Genomic DNA, 20,255 nt, shown 5'->3' on the forward strand with positions numbered 1-20,255 from the left:
GGAAATTTACCATTTTCATCAGTGTAGTGCAGTCTCTGAGTTGGTATATGTAATTAGCAGGGGATGTGGGGGTTGAGGGCTGCTTTCCCCCCCTGCAAAAACATAAAAAAAGTTTTTGTTTTTATTTTTTTATTAGTTTTGAAGTTTCTTATGGTCTCACCCATTTCAAAGACTTTGAGCTTGTAAAGTAGAGCCATATTATATGTATGTGAATATATATATAATATATATATATATATATATATATATATATATATATATATATATATATATATATATATATATATTTAGTCCACACTAAAGCAAGCAGTCAAGTGTCTAAGCAGCACTTACTCTTCTGGTTGACTAGTGGCTAATTTTTTTGTTTTAGTACACCCAGTCAATCACTTATTTTAGTGCTAATCCATGCTTTTTAGGATACAGATGCTTTTGGCTATTGAAGCTCGTGGTTAGTGCACAGTATCTCTAATTAATAAAGTTAATGAAGAAGATTTCCAGGTGAATGACATTTTGACATAGGTATAACTTGTTTTTCACACTGTTTTAAGAAGTTAGTAGTGCAAAGCAATTATGCTGTATCTTTTGGTTATAATGTGTCTTCTGAAGGATTTTTAGCTTATGTTTAGTCTTTGACAGACTTTGTCAGAAAGCTTCTGCAAGACCTGCTGTTACTGTCTGTCAGTCTGGACACGTGTAAGTTACTAGTTCGTCAATTCTGTGTTCAGTTGACACTTTAGTTGTTTCCTTGACTTTTACAGATCCTTGGGTTTCTTTTTCTAGGCTAACCCCTAGCTTCATAAATTCTAGGTTTTGGGTTTCCTTCTATATTTCCTTTGGCTGTCTTATCACCCCATTGCAGTTTTTTTTCCATGTGAGATAGGTCCTTTTTTATTTTGATTATGGGGGCAACCAGGTATCCCTTAGCAGGATAAATCTGTAGTTAAGACATGGTGTTCTTCCAATATATGTGTGTGTGGTTACTTGTAAAGTGTTTCATATATGTCAGCATGGCAACAAAGAAAACCCCACAAACTATAAGAAGTTATATATAATAGGTATGCAGCTGTTTTATTTTTGAGGGCATCTCATTCTCTATGGTCTTCCATGTCTCCCATATTAACCATTTTCTTTGAAGAGGTGTTTCTTGTCAGCTGTATATGCTTTATTAGTAAACATTGCTTTTGTTGTCCTGTTCACATCTGCTTTGATGTGGTACCATTGTATTTTTAATCTGTTAGGATATGTCTTGACTAACTCTGCCTGCTGGATGACATTACCTAAAACATGGCATTTATGATAAATTGCAAACATAATCTTTGTTATATGCATGTTTTTTGTTTTAATATTGCTTGTCTATTAGTTTTTATGTAATTTGTGAACTATTCCTCCATGAGCCAGATTGCATTACAATTGTAATTTATTTCAAGCAATTGACAATTTTGGTTGGTACATGATTTGCCAGCCATGTCGGATATTATCCAGCACATCTATATGAGCACCATTTGTCTAAAAATACAAGAAAAATAAAGAAATCTGACTAAATTTAATTTTCTTATAGGGATCTTTTAAAATAATTTGCCATTATTTGTTGCATTGAATTGTTTTCCCTTTAACTCTTAATTCCATTCAAGTTCTGTTCTATGTTTTTAATAGGATAAAAGAATAAATATTCAGGAACATGAGAATGCTGCCTTGAGGGAACATATGATCCTTGTTCTAGAGAGAAATACTGAGTTAGAACAACAGGTAAGTTCTACTATACAATGTAATTTCTACAGTATAACTTTTTAACAGTAATTTTTTACAAAACAATATTATACAGCCTAGTCCCATGCAGGGCAATACCTAGTCAATGACATCTTTTCACCGGTACTGTTTACCAGCTGTTCCTCTGTATACTGAATATTATACTGGGTATTAACTTCCACATGGGGAGTGGAAAATCTATTCAGGGGATTCGATAAACTCCATATAGGCTTCACGCAGAGCCTACACCGAGTTTACGTGTTAGTGAGACTGTGCGAGGAATGCGTCAGCTAGGTTTCACGGCTTGCAACAGTGTTGCTGGCTGCGAAACCTTGTAAGTGAACATGGATAGAAATCTTGTGTAAAGGAGAGCACCTACAGTGTGCAAGTTTGCATGGAATACCACAGTGATCACCAGGGCTTTACAAATAGATGTCATTCCGTTAGTGTAACACATCTGTTTTTTATTTCTCCAAGTCTTTTGGGTTTCTAATACCATGAGGGGAATGGACCCCATTCCTAAGTCAAAGTACGATTAAAGTTCATGAAATTAGTATTGTTTCACTCTTTGATGTTAGCCAAAAGTACTCTTCGCAGCACCCACAATGTGCCAAGTAATGACTTCTTCTGCAGTTCGTTACGGTGTTACATGAATTGGTAACATATCTAAATAAGATTGTAAATTCATTTTTATAGGACCAGTTGCTCCTACTACTATTGGAACTGTCTGGGTATCTTTCTTCCACATATCTCTTGTTTCTGCCTGCAGATCAAGGTATTTTATGACTTTGTGTCTCTCTGTACACAAGACACTGTAGTCACTAGGTGTGGCGATTTCAATGAGCAATACTACTTTTGTCTTCTTTTCCTGGACCACTATAGCTTTCTAGCATCTATCTTTTGGACTGTTGGTATTGGGTGATCCCATGTGATGTAAACTTCATCATTTTCTATGATTCTCTGTAGCTCATGTTTCCAGTGTTTTTCAGCCACTTCGATACCATACCGTTTGCACAATCTCGCCACATTATTATGCCTTTCAGTAAACAGCCCGTCTGCCATTAGAGAGTCGCAACCAGCAATAAGGTGTGTGACTGTTTCCAATTCGGTTCCACAAAACCTACATATGTCTGTTTCTCCCACATGTTCAGTGGACTTAGTAAACCAGCGTGTACGTAGCCCACTATCTTGGGCTGCCAATATTAACCTTTCATGTCTTTATAAAATAAATGCAAAAATCTGTTCCCTTTGGCTCAGATTCAAAATACTGGCACACCAAAGTACTGTAGTAAAAACACTTCTTTATTTGAACAAAAATATCAGACTTGAGTTTATGCTCATACATAAGGGGATAAAGTAAATGATTATATGTATTTGTTAGGGGAAAGTATAATAAGCAATGTTTTAATTAATTTTTAAAGGATTATTTTAACAAAAGGCACACTGGCACTTTAAAATTATATATAACCTTCATGTTTAATTGATTAATTAAGTAATAGGAAATGTATGTATATAAACTCAAAGGACAAGAGGAGACCTGGTTCTGAGGAAGTCTAAGTGTTTTAGATGAAAGCGCTTAACTCAAGTCCGATATTTTTGTTCAAATAAAGAAGTGTTTTTACTACAGTACTTTGGAGTGCCAGTATTTCGAATCTGAGCCAAAGGGAACATATTTTTGCATTTATTTTATTGAGCTGACTGTTACCTTATTCACCTTGTTTTTGACTTTCATGTCTTTATGTAAATTCACCTCTCCTTAACCATTCCTGCATACGTTCTTGATCAACATGATGCTCTTCCAGAAGTTTTCTATACTTGCAACTATATTTGTTTTTTTCCACATTTCTTGCCTTCTCATCTGGTCCTTCACCTTATATTCTTTCTTTTGTTTTTTAGCACATTCAGTTGCTGCCTGATTTTTATCCACTTCTGGTTTGATTTCCATTCCTGCTTGACGTCGAAATGCTTCTGCTAAATTAAGCAAATATGTCATCTTAGATTTATTCTCTTCATGTTTCAAAACTTTCACCACATTTGGATCTTGTGAGGTCAGTAGATATGTGTGGAGTCCCACGATTGCAGATCTATACATGTAATCAATTTCAAGGAGGTCCATCCCTCCTTCAGAACGGGGAATGTATAATCTTGGTATGCACTGATTTTTATAAATCATTTGGTGAGCATGAAGCATCCTTCTTGTTTTGATATCCAATCTATCCAACACTTTTTGGGGCCAGTCAATCACTCCAAAACTACAAGTTAGGACAGGAAGAGCAAATTGATTTATAGCTTAGATCTTGTTCCTAGATGTCAATGCTGTTTTCAGGATTAATTTAAGTCTTCTAAAGTACTCCTTACTAAGCTTTATTCGCATTTGCTCATGTTTTATTGCTGATCCTTCATCAGTTCCCAAGTATTTATACAACTCCTCTTGCTCAAGTTCTTTTATATCACATTCTTGTCCCAAACTGATGTTTTCCTGTGCTGCAATTTTCCTTTTTTAAAGGTTGCTTTTGCACATTTATCAAGACCAAATGACATTCCAGTATCTGAAAAAGTTTTGACAACCTGCAGCTGTGCTTTCAGTTCTTCATCTGATGAGCTATACAATTTTAAATCACTGACAAAGAGAAGATGAGAAGTCATTAGACTTTGTTGTTTTCTAGAAGCCAAATTATAGACATGACCTAAGCTGTTAAGTAAACAGATTAATGGCAAGGCAAAATAACAATGGTGACAGGGAGTTACCCTGGAATATCCCCCTTTGGATTATTATCCCTGTGATAATAATCTGTCCTTTATCATGGCTTAATTGCAAAGTGGTCTGCCACTGTTTCATGGTTACTGCAATGTAATCAATCAGTGTAGGATGTACCTTATACATTTTTAAGCACTCTTTTATCAATGAATGTGGGATACTATCAAATGCTTTTTTATAGTCAATCCATGCCATACTTAGATTCTTCCCTTTCTTACAGTTCTCAGCTGTAACTTTATTTAACAACAAATGATCCTTTGTTACATATGACTTTCTTTTATTGCCCTTTTGTTCTGCTGCCTTAATTGAGTTTTCTTCTAAATGACTATAAACTCTGTCTGCTTCAATCCCCGTGTGTAGTTTATACGTCGTCGGAAGACAAGTTATTGGTCTGTAATTTTTAGGGTAGCTTGCAGATTCACTCTTAAGTAAGAGCATTGTTTTTCCTGTTGTTAACCAGTGTGGTGTCTGTTCGGGGTGTGCATGTAAATAGTTCTTACTCATGGCTAGATCCTCGTGTAAAGAAGTTAATACTTTAAGCCAAAAGTTAGGTACTGCATCTGGGCCTGGGGTTTTCCAATTAGAGGCTTTTCTTAACTTTGTTTCAATCTGTCTGGCTGTTATTTCATATCCTATACCTTTAAACTTCTTATTCTTTCTTTTCTTCTTCTATCCATTTAGCATATTTGTTATCTTCCACAGGATCTTCATAGATACTTCTCCAAAATGCATCTACTTCCTCTTTTTTCGACGGTCTATCAGTTCCTTTTACCTTATTTCCCAATTCTGTATAAAACTTTTTTGGGTCATCAGTAAATTGTTTATTTTGTCCTTTTCCCTTATATTTATCTTCGTATCTTCTGAGTCTTTCCGCCTGTTTTGAAATTTTTAGTTTACCTCCAATAGTGCATAATAGATCCTGGTCTGTTCTAATACTGCGCATTGGTTTTATCACATCTTTCTTAATATTTTTGTTGATCTGTTCCCTCTTCTATAATCTTCTAACAATGACACTTCTTGACTTAGCTGCTTTATAGTTTTCTCTATTCGATATTTCCATGATATTCGCTTTCACCCCCCCCCCCCTTTTCCCTCGCTACCCTATGTTCCTGTGGTAGAATTTTATCAGTTATTTAGCAGCACAGTAATGTAGTCTGTTTACTTCTGTTATATATCACATGGATCTCTATAGACAGTCCTAATTACTGTGTTCATTTGTTTTAAAACGCTTCTGACTTTTGGGGTTTTATTAACCTTCTGCTGTCTATTTCTCTCATTGATCTTGATATATCTGTCTTTGTCTATTAAGTCAAGCAACTCTTCTCATAACTCCTTTTCTTCCATACTGAGGGCATATCCCTTGTTTTCCATTTCCTGCAGGCATTCCATAGAAAGTTCTATAACATCTTCTTGTGGTACATTTTCTTCAATTTCATCCTGTGTCATCTGTTTTGTCATATGGAAACTCACTGACCTATCACTCCTCAACATTGACTGCATCAGAGTTTCCACAGTTTCCTAATGTTCTTCGTGTTTCACTGTTGCAGTCATTACATTTGGGTAATCTGCTGGCAGGTTGCCCCCAGTCCGCCTGAATAACAAAGTCTTGGGTCCTTCGTCAGTTGAACATCTACATTTATGGTAAGTGTACACAATTGTACTTTCCTTTCCTTTCCTTCATGTCTAGCTTCAAGTGAACTTTTATACTGGTTTCCTGTGGAAGGCTTCAAAATATCTTGATATGGCACCTGACCTCTTGCTTCCTGTTCCACTGCTTTTTAATTTGGATACCCATTGTTCTATCTAGTTGTGGTGCTTTCTGCATTTGATTTTCTACACTGAATCCTTCTCTTTGCTGCTGTTCCATTACCTCAATTTCTATTTGTTTGACTTCTCCATTACTAATCTGTTTTTCTACTTTTCCTCGTAGTCTTCTTATTTTTTGTATTGTAAAGTTTTCCATATCCGGATTCCTTTGCCTATATTTTTCTTCGAATATCTTTGGTGCTGCTCTTTTTGTATTAGTTAGTTTTGCTTTCTCCTTTGCATAAATATTACACCATATTAGATCTCTTTTCCTTTCCCCTGTCCATATTTCTTTCTTCACGTCTCCTGATTGTCTTACTTTTCCTTATTTTGGGGACTCACTCCATCATGCTGTGATGTAGTCTGTTTTAGACCTTCTACATTAAATCCTTCACTTCACAGGCATTCCATAACTTCAACTTCTATTTCTTTAACTTCTACTTTACTAATCGTCTTTTCTACATTAAATATTTGTGCTTTTAGTCTTTTTATTGTGAAATTTTTCTTACCTGGATACCTTTGCCTTCTGTATATTAATTAACTTGGCTTTCTCCTTTGCATAATTATTGCACCATATCAAATCTCTCTCTTTCCCATGTCCATATTTCTTTTTTATATTTTTCAAATGTCTCTAGGTTTTGTTTATATTTTCTTGCTTCATCAGAGACTTCTTTTTCCAAAGAGATCAAAGTTTCTTGATCTATATACTGTTTTTCAAAAATCTGTTGTATTAATGAAAGCAATTTTTTATTTGAAGCTTGTGACATTTTTTCCTGTGGAAGTATTTTTCTTTACTCTAATTTCTCTCAATCATTTTGTATATCTTGTGTCTGGAAATTCTGGACTTTTTACATAATAGTAACAGTACATAATTTCTTTCTTATCCTCAAAAGTCCACTCTGTCGTCTTTATGACTCTTCTTTGGCCAATCAATTTTTGTAATTTTTGTGGACTACTACTTCCTTCTACAACAGGGGGCCATCCTGTTTCCATACTTTGAGGATTCTTCACTGTCATTTTTTCCAATCCTGGCAGCAGTGTGCTTACCAGGATTGGGCACTTTTTTTATCCTGGGTCTTGTGCACCCAGCTATCTTATTTTATTTTTGATTTACTTCTGTCCATGATGTATGCTATATAAATACAGTCTATATATCAGTGTCGCCTTGGTGATATTTTGTGAAAAACAGGGTCCACCTCGCGAAGGTACTCACCAAGACTTGAGGATGAATTCAATTTCAGCACTACTATGCTCCTTTGCTTGCTGACTTTTCATCTCTACATCTGCAGAGAGGCCAAATAACCAGTAATGGGGACATATTTGACATAGATGTCACATAGGAATGTGTTAGAATGTAACAGTCTCAACTTGTTAGAGCGAGAAATATAGACAAAGCCATAAAATGGGGGGGGGGGGGGACAAAGGGCCAGAAAAAGGACTAAATGTTTAATATTGCACTTCCAAAGTTGACGGAATATATAAGTTGTACATTAGCATGAACTTTCAGAAGAACATGAAGTTTGAAACTCAAATGTCAGTCATCATTTTCTGACTGCAGTCTGCAGTGATACACCATTGAGCTGTTAGGAAAAACAAAGTTATGAAGAAAAGATCACAAATATGAGAGAAAAAACTGCACCGATCAGGAGAGTTGAGAGATGTGCACTCAAATGTATGTATTACTGAGTCACGTCAGTCCAGAGATCATCCCAGTGATATGGCAGAAAGTCACATATTTGATAAGGAAAACATCTGGACATCCTGGAAATATCTGGACAGGTGAGAGGTATGAATATGAAGCGAAGCATATGGTCCAAACACAGCACAGAACAGTGTGCCTGCAGTGCAGAGTATTATGATATCCCATTCCTGGTGCACTATACTGAAGCTGTGTTAATGATCTGTAACACAACATGGGACTGCATGTAAAATGATCACTCAGGGGAAGTGTGTGTATTGAATAGGGACACACAGATGAATTGTAGGAATGAACACAGGGAAAGAGGACAGGTGAAACTCCCACCTGTACAGCAGAGGAGTGTATGTCAATGGAAAATGGTTGTAGCAGCAACACGGACACACACACACATACAAATATAAATATATATATATATATATATATATATATATATATATATATATATATATATATAGTACAGTATGGACTGTATAGTGAAAATGTGCCTGTGACTGTCGCACAAGGTAAGGTGACATGACATAATGGGGCAGATGTCTATATGAGATAAGTATCATTACATGAATAATGCAGAGGACATCTATCAGGGATCTGATATACAATTAGGGTAGGGTGCATACTGGGAAACTGTTCAAACTGTTATACCTGAATATGAGTGCACTCTCATCAGAGGTCTCCAGCAAGATGGCCACAGGTAAAAGATCATGGCAAACATTACAAGAACCACACATAATCATGGACAATATCAGAATAATACCGCCACTAATTCCCATGCCTGTGACATAACATATGTGATGTGGAGTGCTAACAGATGAGCCTGTACACACACTTGACAACTGTTATGGTACATCCACACTGTATGAGGGTAACCATCCACACTGTGCTGGTACTGTAATATCTGTAGGAGGTGTTAGGAGGGACACTACTACACCTGTATGTAACAGTAAGGGGAATGCAGGCTAGTTGGCTTGTGTGCATGGCATATATCTATGGCATAATCCACACTGTTACAAATGATATACATGCCATTAATGTTGTCAAACACTTCTGTATGCAGTGTGTGCATAAGCTGAACAGGTAGCACATATGCATCTGGTATAACAATTCTCTAAGGCCAAGAACACTGCATCAGTGGGCCCAGACAGTATCCCGGGATGCCTTCTAAATAGCATGAAACATAACCTATCAGGCCATCTGGAATTGCTATGTAACTGTAGCCTCCAAACATTCTTCCTGCCTCTTGAATGGAGATCAGCAACACTCATACCTCTGCACAAAGGTTGACCATATACAGACCCTCGAAACTACAGAACCATAAGCCTCATTATTCTTGTATGTAAAGCCATGGAAAGAATTATCATGAAAATGATCAGTAGTGATGTAGTAAACCTCCAGACACTGGACCCAACCCAGTTTAGCTTCATGAAGGACAGGTCATGCCTACTCAACCTGGTGGACTTCTTTGAGAAGGTCACCAAAACGATGGATGAGGGCAAAATGGTTCACACTACCTACGTTGACATAGCCACATTTGACACAATACCCCACTCGGGCATTGTTGACAAACTCAGGAGGTTAGATACAAACCCGTATGTCACCCAGTGGATAGCCAACTGGTTCATGGACAGGACCCAGGAAGATAGAATTGGGGAGTCCACTTCTACAAAGAGGCCAGCCACAAGTGGAGTCACTCAGGGATCGGTCCTTGAACTGCTCCTTTTTAGCATTTATTTCTCTGAAGTCAAGGCCAGTGTCAATGGTCTCATGCTGACTAAATTTGCAGATCATTGTACCTAAACAGGCATATCCAGAAATTAGAATGTCCACATAGGTTCCTCACTAAATGAATACAGGGCATATGTAAAATATCCTATGCAGACTGCCTTAAGGCCCTATCCCTGTATTCTGTCTCTTAGAGGCTTTTGAGGGGAGATCTGTGTCTGGCTTACAGATCTCTGTCAGAACCCATTGTGATGGATCTCCTGCACATCCACAAAACAGACAGCACCAGAATTACCCATTCTAAAGGTTTAAACCTTGCCTGTGATGTAAATAGTACCTGCCGGAGAGACAGGTATGTATCCCAGAGACTACCTTGTCTCTGGAACAGCGTCCACATCCATGTGAAGTAGAGTTCCTCCTTAAGCCAATTCAAGTGCAACTTGGACAATTGGATGGGGAACAGGAAATTCATCCCTGGTTTGGCACCTCTGTCCCTAATGGACACAGGCAACCTGTAAGTGGTTCATCTCCCAGGCCCCTGCTTGTAAATGTTTCATCTTTCAAGCTCCTGCTTACAGTTATCAAGGGTATCAGAACTTATCAGAGATTTGGGATGCATGGCTAGGCTTAAAAAGGCCCTTGTGGTTATTGGCCTAGTAAACAGCTATGAACCCATGAACCTATTGATGTTCCACACCATCAGTCATGTATATTCCCCATAAAGGATACCTAGGTATGGCCAGTAAGCCATGTGACAGTGCACTGTGGCAAAGGTGGTACACTTCAGTTACACAGTGGAAGATGTGTAGGGAGGTACATGAAGAAGGGTACATTGTGTACCCAGTTATTGGTGTGATGACAGCTGGGAATCATGAAATTATTATGGCTTCTGATGTGCATGTTTTTCACGTACCCAGTAGTTGTTTTTCATTCAAGGGAGTAGTCAACACTGTGACCACATGCTGGTAGATGTACCTTTTGCCCTCTACCCCAGGACACAGGTCACATACCTATAAGTCTGATTATAGGGTGTGATGTCCACATTATACTTGGGTGGTGTGTCTGTTTCTCGATTCAATAAATCCATCCATGTGTCTCGTTAGTGCAGCTGTTGTCATGGCTGTGGCAGCAGTCTCTGGTATGGTTTGATACTGTCTGTATTATATTAATATCACAGTTTGAGCCAAAGATTGCACACAAGCTGTAGTCCTTCAGGCAGCTGTTTGGACACAGCATGTGTATGTCATCTGTGATCTCCATCACTTAACTAATGGGCAGAAAATGACCTAGCAGACACCCCAGATGTACTGAACTGATCACTGGACCAGAGATATATATTGCATCACCCATTTCAACATAGTAAGATGCCACGCATGTCATACACTGGTCTACCCATTTGGTGATATAGCTGTTCATGGCCACATATGACAGTTTTGATTGAATACCTCAGTGTGGATTTTTTTCAAATGCCTCCACCTATTCAAGTTCCACAAGATGATACTGTTGTCATCATGCATGCCCTCGATGACCTCTTTGAGGACATCTCTCAGATGTAACAGACCTGATGTAGCAGTAGCAACTCCCACGGGTCTGTTGCACACACATGGAATATTACTAGTATACATGTAGAAGAGGTCCACGATGACATGTTGGACTACCTCACAGTCGAAGAGAGTCAGGATGTCCCTATACATGCATGCATCAGGTGCTTTCCACCCAATTCAGGTGGATGCGTGTTGATGTACACCATTGTATGGGAACATAGGCCATGTGGAGGGTATGTTGAACTGTGTATTCAGCCATATCAGGAAGGTGTATTTGTAGGGTCACGCCATACATAGGTGATCAGTGATGTTATCACAGCACATGGATTCCATGTGATAGGCCTGGATGAAGTTAAGACAGTGCATATTGTGATCTGGCCTAGGGTTTTGACACAATCACACATGCAGGTATCATTGAGGAAAACCCCCATGCTGGGGATTAAACCTTATGTCAGTTAATGGGTAAACATTTGGCTCACTGACAGAACACATCATGTGAAAACAGATGAATCAGCCTGTACCAGTAGAGCTGTCACCATTGGCAAACCCCAGCAATCTGTGCTTGGCCATTCCCTTCACTGTTTGAACTGTATTTCTTAGCAGTATATGACCTTTGGCTTACCACATTTGCCAATTCTTGCATATTGTGTGCAATCATTGAGTCCACCAATGGAGATAACATAGTACAGGAGGAGTTAATACACACAACTGAATGGTTACAAAGGCAAATTATGTACAGATAAATGCAGAAATGTGTGTTTGTAATGTTGTTTGTCTGAAAAGTGGAGTTCCATGTTAATCACAACATTGACAACAGTACTGCTATGCAGAAACCCAGTGATGCAAACACTCAGAACACGTTTAGATAGCCAATCTGAACTTTGACCACCAAGTATCCACACTACTATTGAAAGCCTATGTTGTGCACATCATTAGTCATGCCATCATACTGAGATCTTAGGATTGTATGACAGCACTGTAGTCTAACCTCATTACAGCACTAATAAAGTATAATGCACCTTTTTATTTGTACCTCACCAGACAAGTGTAGCAGCTGGAGAGACCGCAGGGCTTTCTTAGCAAGATAACACAGGGCCTACACACCATGCCATGATGTATGTGGATAGATTAAAAGCCATGTCACTGTAAACGTTATTGTATAGGATGAGGCGACTTCTACCTGGCCTCCAGACCAGTCTCTGACCCTGCCATGATGAGAGTACGGCATATCCAAAAATGTGATATAACTGATGACATCAGCAGTGTCTATTGAGGAGAAAATGGCAGTCTCCCACATTCTGGTGTAAAATGCTCTCTGTAATGCCAAGCTACAACTCACACACACACTTGCATCCTTTTGACTGCAGTGAGAACAGAACCCCTACGTATCTAAGTACACAGACTACACATCACAGTACCTAGGCAAGTGCCACGGCACAAGTCCAACTTGGAGTGTGTCAGACAACACTTTATAGCTGATGACATCAGCAGAGTTTGTTGAGAAGATAATAGTGTTTCACATGCTGGTGTAAAATGCTCTGTGTAATGTCAAACAACAGCATGCGCGTACACACACAGATGACGGCAGTGAGAACAGAACTAAGTACACGAACTATTACAGTACTTAATGCAAGTGCAATGACAAGAGGTTGGGAGGCCTGTATGAAATGGATGTGTAGTCATGAGCAAGTATCAAAATACTGGCAATCCATGTAATTGGAGAAGTAACTGTAGGATACACACGTCTGCTCTGCTGTCTAGACACACACACACACACACACACACACACACACACACACACACACACACACACACACAGTTGACTGCGATGAGAATAGAATCCCTACCTAAGTACACAGACCAGAACAGAGTATGTTATGTAAGCGCCACAGCACAAGTCTGATTTATACAGGAGTGCAGGTGAACTTATAGTAGATATCAGCAGGCCATATGGGGGTCAACACATTGTGAGGCCTGCATAGGCATACGGCTTCATAGGTTCATATGAGGCTCTTAGCCTAATAGCCCTAGAGTGTTTAGAAGCCTAGCTGTGTAAAAACACAAGTACCTTTATCGAGCATAGTTGGATGGTCATTTTTAGCAGAGTATGTTTGTGAGCACCGCCAACTGGCCCTGTCCTTAAGGGACATAGATGCCAGCCCATAGGTGACTTTACAATTACCCAACCAGTAGTCATTGTTGCTGTTGTGCTTGAACAGGGTCATTGAGGAGCAGTGCTTCACACGCAGTGGGAGCCAATTACAGAGGAGTGTGAATCGTTATGGGCTATATCTGTCTCCCCAGCATTTTCTGTTTATGTTACAGGCTAGGTTTAGAACCCTGGAGCAAATTATAGTTGTCCCATTTGAATTGTAGATCTCCATCATTTCCAGAAGGGCAGGGTCTAAGACTGCTCTGCAGAGCAGCTATAGGTCACCTCTCAGCAGCTTCCATGATACTGAGTACAGTGACAGGTATATCAGTCTTTCAGTGTATGTCATGTTTGGAAGCCTTGGATTCTCCCAGGCACAACCCTGTGTTCTCTGCAATTGCTGTAGGTGTTTGTTGAGGTACAGAGAGATGTGAACTTTGTACTCCATTATTGGTATGATAACTGTAGAGTACAGCAGAGGTATGACTACCCCGATCTTGGATGTGATGTTTGTATCTATCGTGCACAATGCAGATTGTGTGTGTCACCCCTATGGGCACATAGTGATGAAAGTATAGATTGCTATCAACACGTGTTCCTAAGTCTCACAACACTATGAGCTTGGGGGGTGCTATGTAAATCATAATTTGCAGGGGTACATCATTGACAAAGGTGACAAAGGAGTCATTGCATGCTTAAAGTTTAGTCTGTGAGTTTGTCACCAATCATCAGTCTGTGTCATCCCATACTGTAATATGTTACCATCACTGGTAGACTCTATATGAGTGTGTCCATTTAACAGTCATCTGCAAACTTGGTAAACCACAGGCCATCTACTGTTGCCTGTGCTTCATGGAATTATTTCCCAGACAGTTCAGGGGCCAGCACAGATCCTTGTGGTATTCTACTGGTGAGTGGGCTAGTGGTGGAGGTGCAGTCTCCAACTTTGAGAGTGTGTGTTATGTCGTTCAGCCACTTGGCGCTCCATCTGGTACTGTATGACCTAAATCCCAGATGGGAGATTTTCAGGATGAGACATGAATGGGTAGGCCTTGGATAAGTCAACAAAGGTGGTATGTCCTGTTATCCCTCATCCAGGTCTTTGGGGGTCAGTACCCAAGAAGTCCACAAGGGTCAGTAAGCAAGCTCTGCCTTTGACAAAATGAACATGGGTAGGGTGAAGTGTGTTGACGGTCACCTATGTCCCTGTGGATATGATCCATGCCGATTCCTGCAGTAACCTTGCAGATAAAGCTTTTAGGCGTATGGGTTAATAGTTGTAGTTCTGCATGTTACCAGATTGATGTGCATTGCATAGCACACATTTGATATTACATTTTGTAGTGTGGTTGATATATGTGTGGAAAAAGTACCGAGAACCCAGGGTTGTAGTGCTTGGGGGGGGCAACACATGGATGTATTTTAAATACATGACATATAGTTAGAGAGGGCCCCTCATTCTGTAATGTTTTTACATGTAATTCCATGCCATACTAAGGAAATGGACAGCAAACAGCAGTAATACAGCATAATATATACATTTCCATAACGCAACGAGCAGTGGGTTTGCTCAGCAGTTAGCAAAGTGTATACGAATGCAGGATGCACATGTTTGCCCACTGCTAAGCAGGGCACAAATGTGAGCTGCATTGCTAAAGTCTGACAGTTAGTATTGAGTCTCTGGAATACAGCTGTACTTAACTGACTCTGTGGCGGCATGTGTTAATGCAGTTAATACAATGATGCATTCCTTTTTGGGGCCAGATGGTACTGGGTTTGAATACAACTGAATTTAACAACTTTTAAGTACTTTTGTATTACCATTGCACAATAATGCATTAAAGAAAAGAAATGGTGAAGATAGGACAGTGATGAAATGGGGAGCAAGCAGGGGAAAAACAAATGGAAAGCAATACCGGAATGTGTAGAAGGGAGGGAGGAAAGAACCACAGCTATCCATTTCTTCAACAGTAAAAAATGATAATATATGCAGAAAGTTAGCTGAATTTGGACTGTTGCTTCCAGACAGAGGGGTGACCACAACACAGTCATTTTTTATAGCAAACAGGACCAAATCAAGTTTCATAGTGTGTCAAGAAGACACGTGTGTGAAATGGAAAGTTATGTATGGAACGATTTTATTTTTTTTGTGGGAGAGAGGAATGTTGGGGAAGGGACATACGTATGTCTGGTTCTGGTAAGTTGGGGAGGTGAGGAAGCAATTGCAGACAGACAAGACAGAGGGACAGTGATGGACGCAAGATTTCAGTGGACATCATGGATGGGGGTGAGGGTGAGAACATCCAGGACCCATGCTCATCAAGTTGGATGACAGTGAGAATCGAGTCTTCACCCACTGGACTGTCATCACTGTTACCTCACTCTGCCACTGGCTGGAGCACTCAGTCTCTTCTCCTCATCCTGGTCCTATGTAAAATGAGGGAGAGCAGCCCCTCCATCTGACATAGGCATGCACCAACAGTGCGGCACACAGCCCTAGACACCATCTCTGGCAATTCAACATGGGTGATAAACTGACTACCTCTGCCATAGCTACTGGACTATTCTCAGGGGCAGAACTACCTGAGGGGGCAGGTAGTGCAGTGGCAGCAGAGGTGGTGCAATTTCAAAGTTGTTTGATGTACAGGCAGTTGTATATGTGTATTTGACAAATATGAAGGTCATGGCAGTTCAGAGAGCAAATGTATACTTACAGGAATATCACAGTACACCCACAATCATACATTTGATAATAAATGTGATAATACATAGATAAATAAATGACTGACACAATATTAGTGTTTCAGCCCTCATACATGTAATTAATATCATCTACACTATGTCAGATGTTACAAGTGAGAATGACTATAATGGGAAGTGGAACAGCAGTAAAAGTGCATGGAATATACTGTATTTGAACTGTATTTGAACCCAGTACCATGTGTATGGCAGTCCTACACTAACACCTGTTGCCACAAGAGAGTTGAAATAACAGTTGTTCATGTTTCAATTCCAACTGTCAGACTTTAACAATGCGGCTCGCATTTGCGCTCTGCTGAGCAGTGTGCAAACAGATGTATATCACATGTGTATACACTTTGCTATCTGCAGACCTGCAACCCTTGTGTCTCAGTACTTCTTCCACACATACATCACCTACACTACAGAAAGTAATATCAAATGGTGTCATATACACGACACACCAATCTGGTAACATGTAAAACTGCAACTGTTGACCCATAAGCCTAACAAGCCTTGTCTGCAAGGCTAGGGAAGAGATCAACATGGACCTTATCCAGAGGGACATAGGTGAACTTCAACACACTTTAGTCGACCCATGTTGTGTTTGTCAAGAATAGAGTTTACCTAGCGAACCTCATGGACTTCTTTGATACTGGCCCGGAAGACCTGGATGACAGGTAGCAGGACATACCGCCTATGTTTAGTTATCCAAGGCCTTTAACAATATCCAACATTCATGTCTCATAGTGAAAATGCCCCATCCAGGGATTAAGCCATACATTACTAGCTGGATAGTCAACTGGCTCACCAATAGAACACACACCGTCAAAGTTGGGGACTGCACCCTCCCAATAGCCACTTACCAATGGAATACCCCAAGGATCTGTGCTGGGCCTCAAATGTGTGGAAACTACTTCCCTGAAGCATACGCAGTGGTGGATGGCCTGCGGTTTACCATGTTTGTATATGACTTAATTGGACACACTTATATAGATTCCTCCAATGATGGCAACATATTACAGAAGGAGCTGACAGAGACAAATTATTTGTGCCAAACTCAAAGACTGAACCTTACAGCAAACAATGTCTCATTGTCCCCATTGGCAATGAAGTGCCCCTGCTAATTATGATATACATAGCACCCCTCTCAGCTGAAACACAGTGTTGTGAGACTTGTGAACACATGTTCATAGCAATCTACACTTTCATCACTGTGTGTCCATAGTGTTGAGAGACACATTCTGCATTGTGCTCTCATACATTACATCCAAGACCAGGGAGGTCATAGCTCTGTTGTACTCCACCCTTATCAGACCACTAATTTAGTACAAGGCTCCCTTCTGGCTGTACCTCACCAGACAACTGCAGGAACTGAAGACAAAATAGAGATTTGTGACTGGAAGAATGCAGGTCCTCCAAATATCACTACAAGACCTGTCACTGTACTCAGTATCCTGCAAGCTGCTGAGAGGTGAACTATGCCTGATCTACAAAGAAGTCTCAAACCCTGCCCTACTGGCAGTGCTGGATATTTGTGAATCAAATGGGGCAGGAACAATTTGGCCAGGGTTCTCAACCTAGCCTGTGACATAAACAGAACATGCTGTGGAGACATATATATCCTCCAGTGACTCACACTCCTGTGTAATGGGTTCTCACTGCTTGTAAACCAGTGCTCCTCAATGACCCTGTTCAAGTGCAACCTTCATTACTGGTTGGGTGATTGTAAAGTCACCCCTGGGGTGGTACCCATGTCCCTCATAGACAGGCCTAGTTGTTGCTGCTCACAAAATTGCTCTGCTAACAACGACCATCTTCTATGACCATTAGAGGTCACCAAAGCAGAACAACAGTCCACAGAACAATTGGCAGTGGAGTTTTTACAGTGTCTAGTTGCCAGCCCAGCATCCAACCTTCCACAGAAGGCACGCACATGCACACATTCAAACTTAGGACCAGTTTAAAGCACCCAGTCCACCTGCAGCATGTCTTTGGTAGGAAACCAGAGCATACAGAGGAAACCCACGTGACCACAGGGAGGACATGCAGACTCCGCACAGAAGATGCCCCAGCTGAAAATTGAACCGGAGGACCTCCTGCTGTGAGGTGGCGACATTAACCACTGCACCACTGCGGCTGCCTCTGCTAACAACAACCATCAAAATATGCTTAATAAGGCTACTTGTCTTTTTAAATAGCTAGGCTTCTATTCCCTCATGTATACTGACAACCATGTACTTCTAAAACTTACAAATACAATATGTGAGAGATGCAACTATATAATAAATCTAGAATAATTGCTCTCTCTCAGGTAACAACAAACCAGATATCAAACAGATTGTCAACACACACCATCTCCTCAGCAAACCAAGTGCACAACACATAACCCAACATATGCAGAGGTACTTATTAAAAGCTTACCGAAAGAGTAGAGACCTTGCAAATGCAAACCTTCTGCACACATTACAGTCCCAATAAAACCCACTACACATAAAAAACAAATGTATCAGTGTGTCACCAATTAAACCCTTAAAGCAAAACACCTGAAAACCAATGTCTTGGTCATAGGCGAATCCATAGTGAGATACACAGATGCCCCCTCACCAGGTTGTACAAGTAGAAAGTCACAGTCATCTGCTTGTCAGGTGCCAGGATCCACAAAGTCATGCACGCACTCAAGTCTCTCAACAAGCACAGTTACACCTGTGTTGTACTCCATGTTGATATAAATGACTTGAGACATACCTCACTGGACTATATGAAGGGAGGTATGACTGAGCTCTCAGATTGTGTCTCAGACCGGTGTGTCTGTCACCCTAAGCATCATTCTACCTTCATCCAGGATGATGCCTCCATACAAACAAAATAATTGTCACCTTCGACAATTGGCTTAGGTACTGGTGTCAGTCCAGTGGGATCCAGTATTTCTCAGCCTGGGATGATATGGTTGACAGACCATGCTGCTTTGCCAGGGATGATCTTCATCTGTTACCTCTTGCTTTTTGGTTACTGGCCAAGGTACTTGCCTCTCCCATAGTGCCTTTTTTTAGGCAATATTCCAAGTCCAAAATTCCTGACGTAAAAATATCCTCAAAAGACAAACTCAGGGTTATGCTGCCTAATGCTAGGAGTGTAAATCAAAAACTACACTGAGTGGAGGCACTTCTTACTTGGGAAAATATCGAAGTTTGTGCAGTCACAGAGACATGGTTTAGGGCCACAGAGAGGACTCTGGCCATGAAAAGCTATAATACATTCCACAAGTTCAGGCTGGAAAATGAGCATTAAAGAACAAAATGAGGAGGTGTATTCATCTTCATAAAAGACAAATACATCTCAAGACTGGTTAAGCAGTACGACTCCCTAGCGTTACTCCAAGTCTAACTAACTGTAGGTAAGACCCCCCCCTCCACGTCATTGTTAGGTACAGGTCCACCATGAGCCATGAAACAGAGTGCCTTCCTGGACCTACTTGAGTTACTCATAATACAGCCAAACACTCTGGGTGACTTTAACTATCCTTCCATCGATTGGAATTGTTATACATATATGAGCTCAAACATGCTCGCCCTAAAGTTCCTGTACATTGTAAACACAAATGCTCTGGAACAGTTAGTCCACACCCCCACTAGGGGCTGGAATGTTCTTGACCTAGTACTTACCAACATGGAAGATTGTTGCACCACTCCATGTAGGACATCTTCCCTGGTAACGTCTGACCATAAATCAGTCATGTTCAATGTAACAGTCATACCTGACCCCCACTCAGGATCCAAAAGATTGAAAAGTTTCTCCAAAGCAAGCTATAGTCTATAGCAATGGCATAAATAGTTCCAACCTCCTGCCACCAGTGACAGTAAAGACTCCTGTACAGAGGTGTACACATATGCCCTGTATACACACCTTTACAAGTGTATAGACTTAGCCATACTAGAATAGATCAAAACTTCCTCATGAAAAAGCAAGCCACCCTGGTGAACATCTAGCATAAATAGATTATACAACAAGAGAAAGAAGTGGAATTAGAGGAAACGGTCTCAGCAGAAGAACACCCACCATAGCTTGAACAAGCAAATGAGACATCTTGTA

The 20,255-nt window shown here is 40.2% G+C and overlaps 1 protein-coding gene across 2 annotated transcripts in view; it reads left to right on the forward strand.

The window, feature by feature from the left end:
* Positions 1–20,255, forward strand: part of TRAF5 (TNF receptor associated factor 5) — an 845,712-nt gene that overhangs the window by 681,150 nt on the left and 144,307 nt on the right. For both annotated transcript variants that reach the window (XM_044089770.1, XM_044089851.1), the window contains exon 7: positions 1,654–1,746. In XM_044089770.1, the coding sequence (XP_043945705.1) occupies positions 1,654–1,746 (93 nt within the window). The remainder of the gene's footprint in view (positions 1–1,653; positions 1,747–20,255) is intronic.

This window comes from Protopterus annectens, chromosome 1.part0 (genome assembly GCF_019279795.1).
Source record: "Protopterus annectens isolate FY-2018-M chromosome 1.part0, PAN1.0, whole genome shotgun sequence".
NCBI classification, from domain to species: domain Eukaryota; kingdom Metazoa; phylum Chordata; order Ceratodontiformes; family Protopteridae; genus Protopterus; species Protopterus annectens.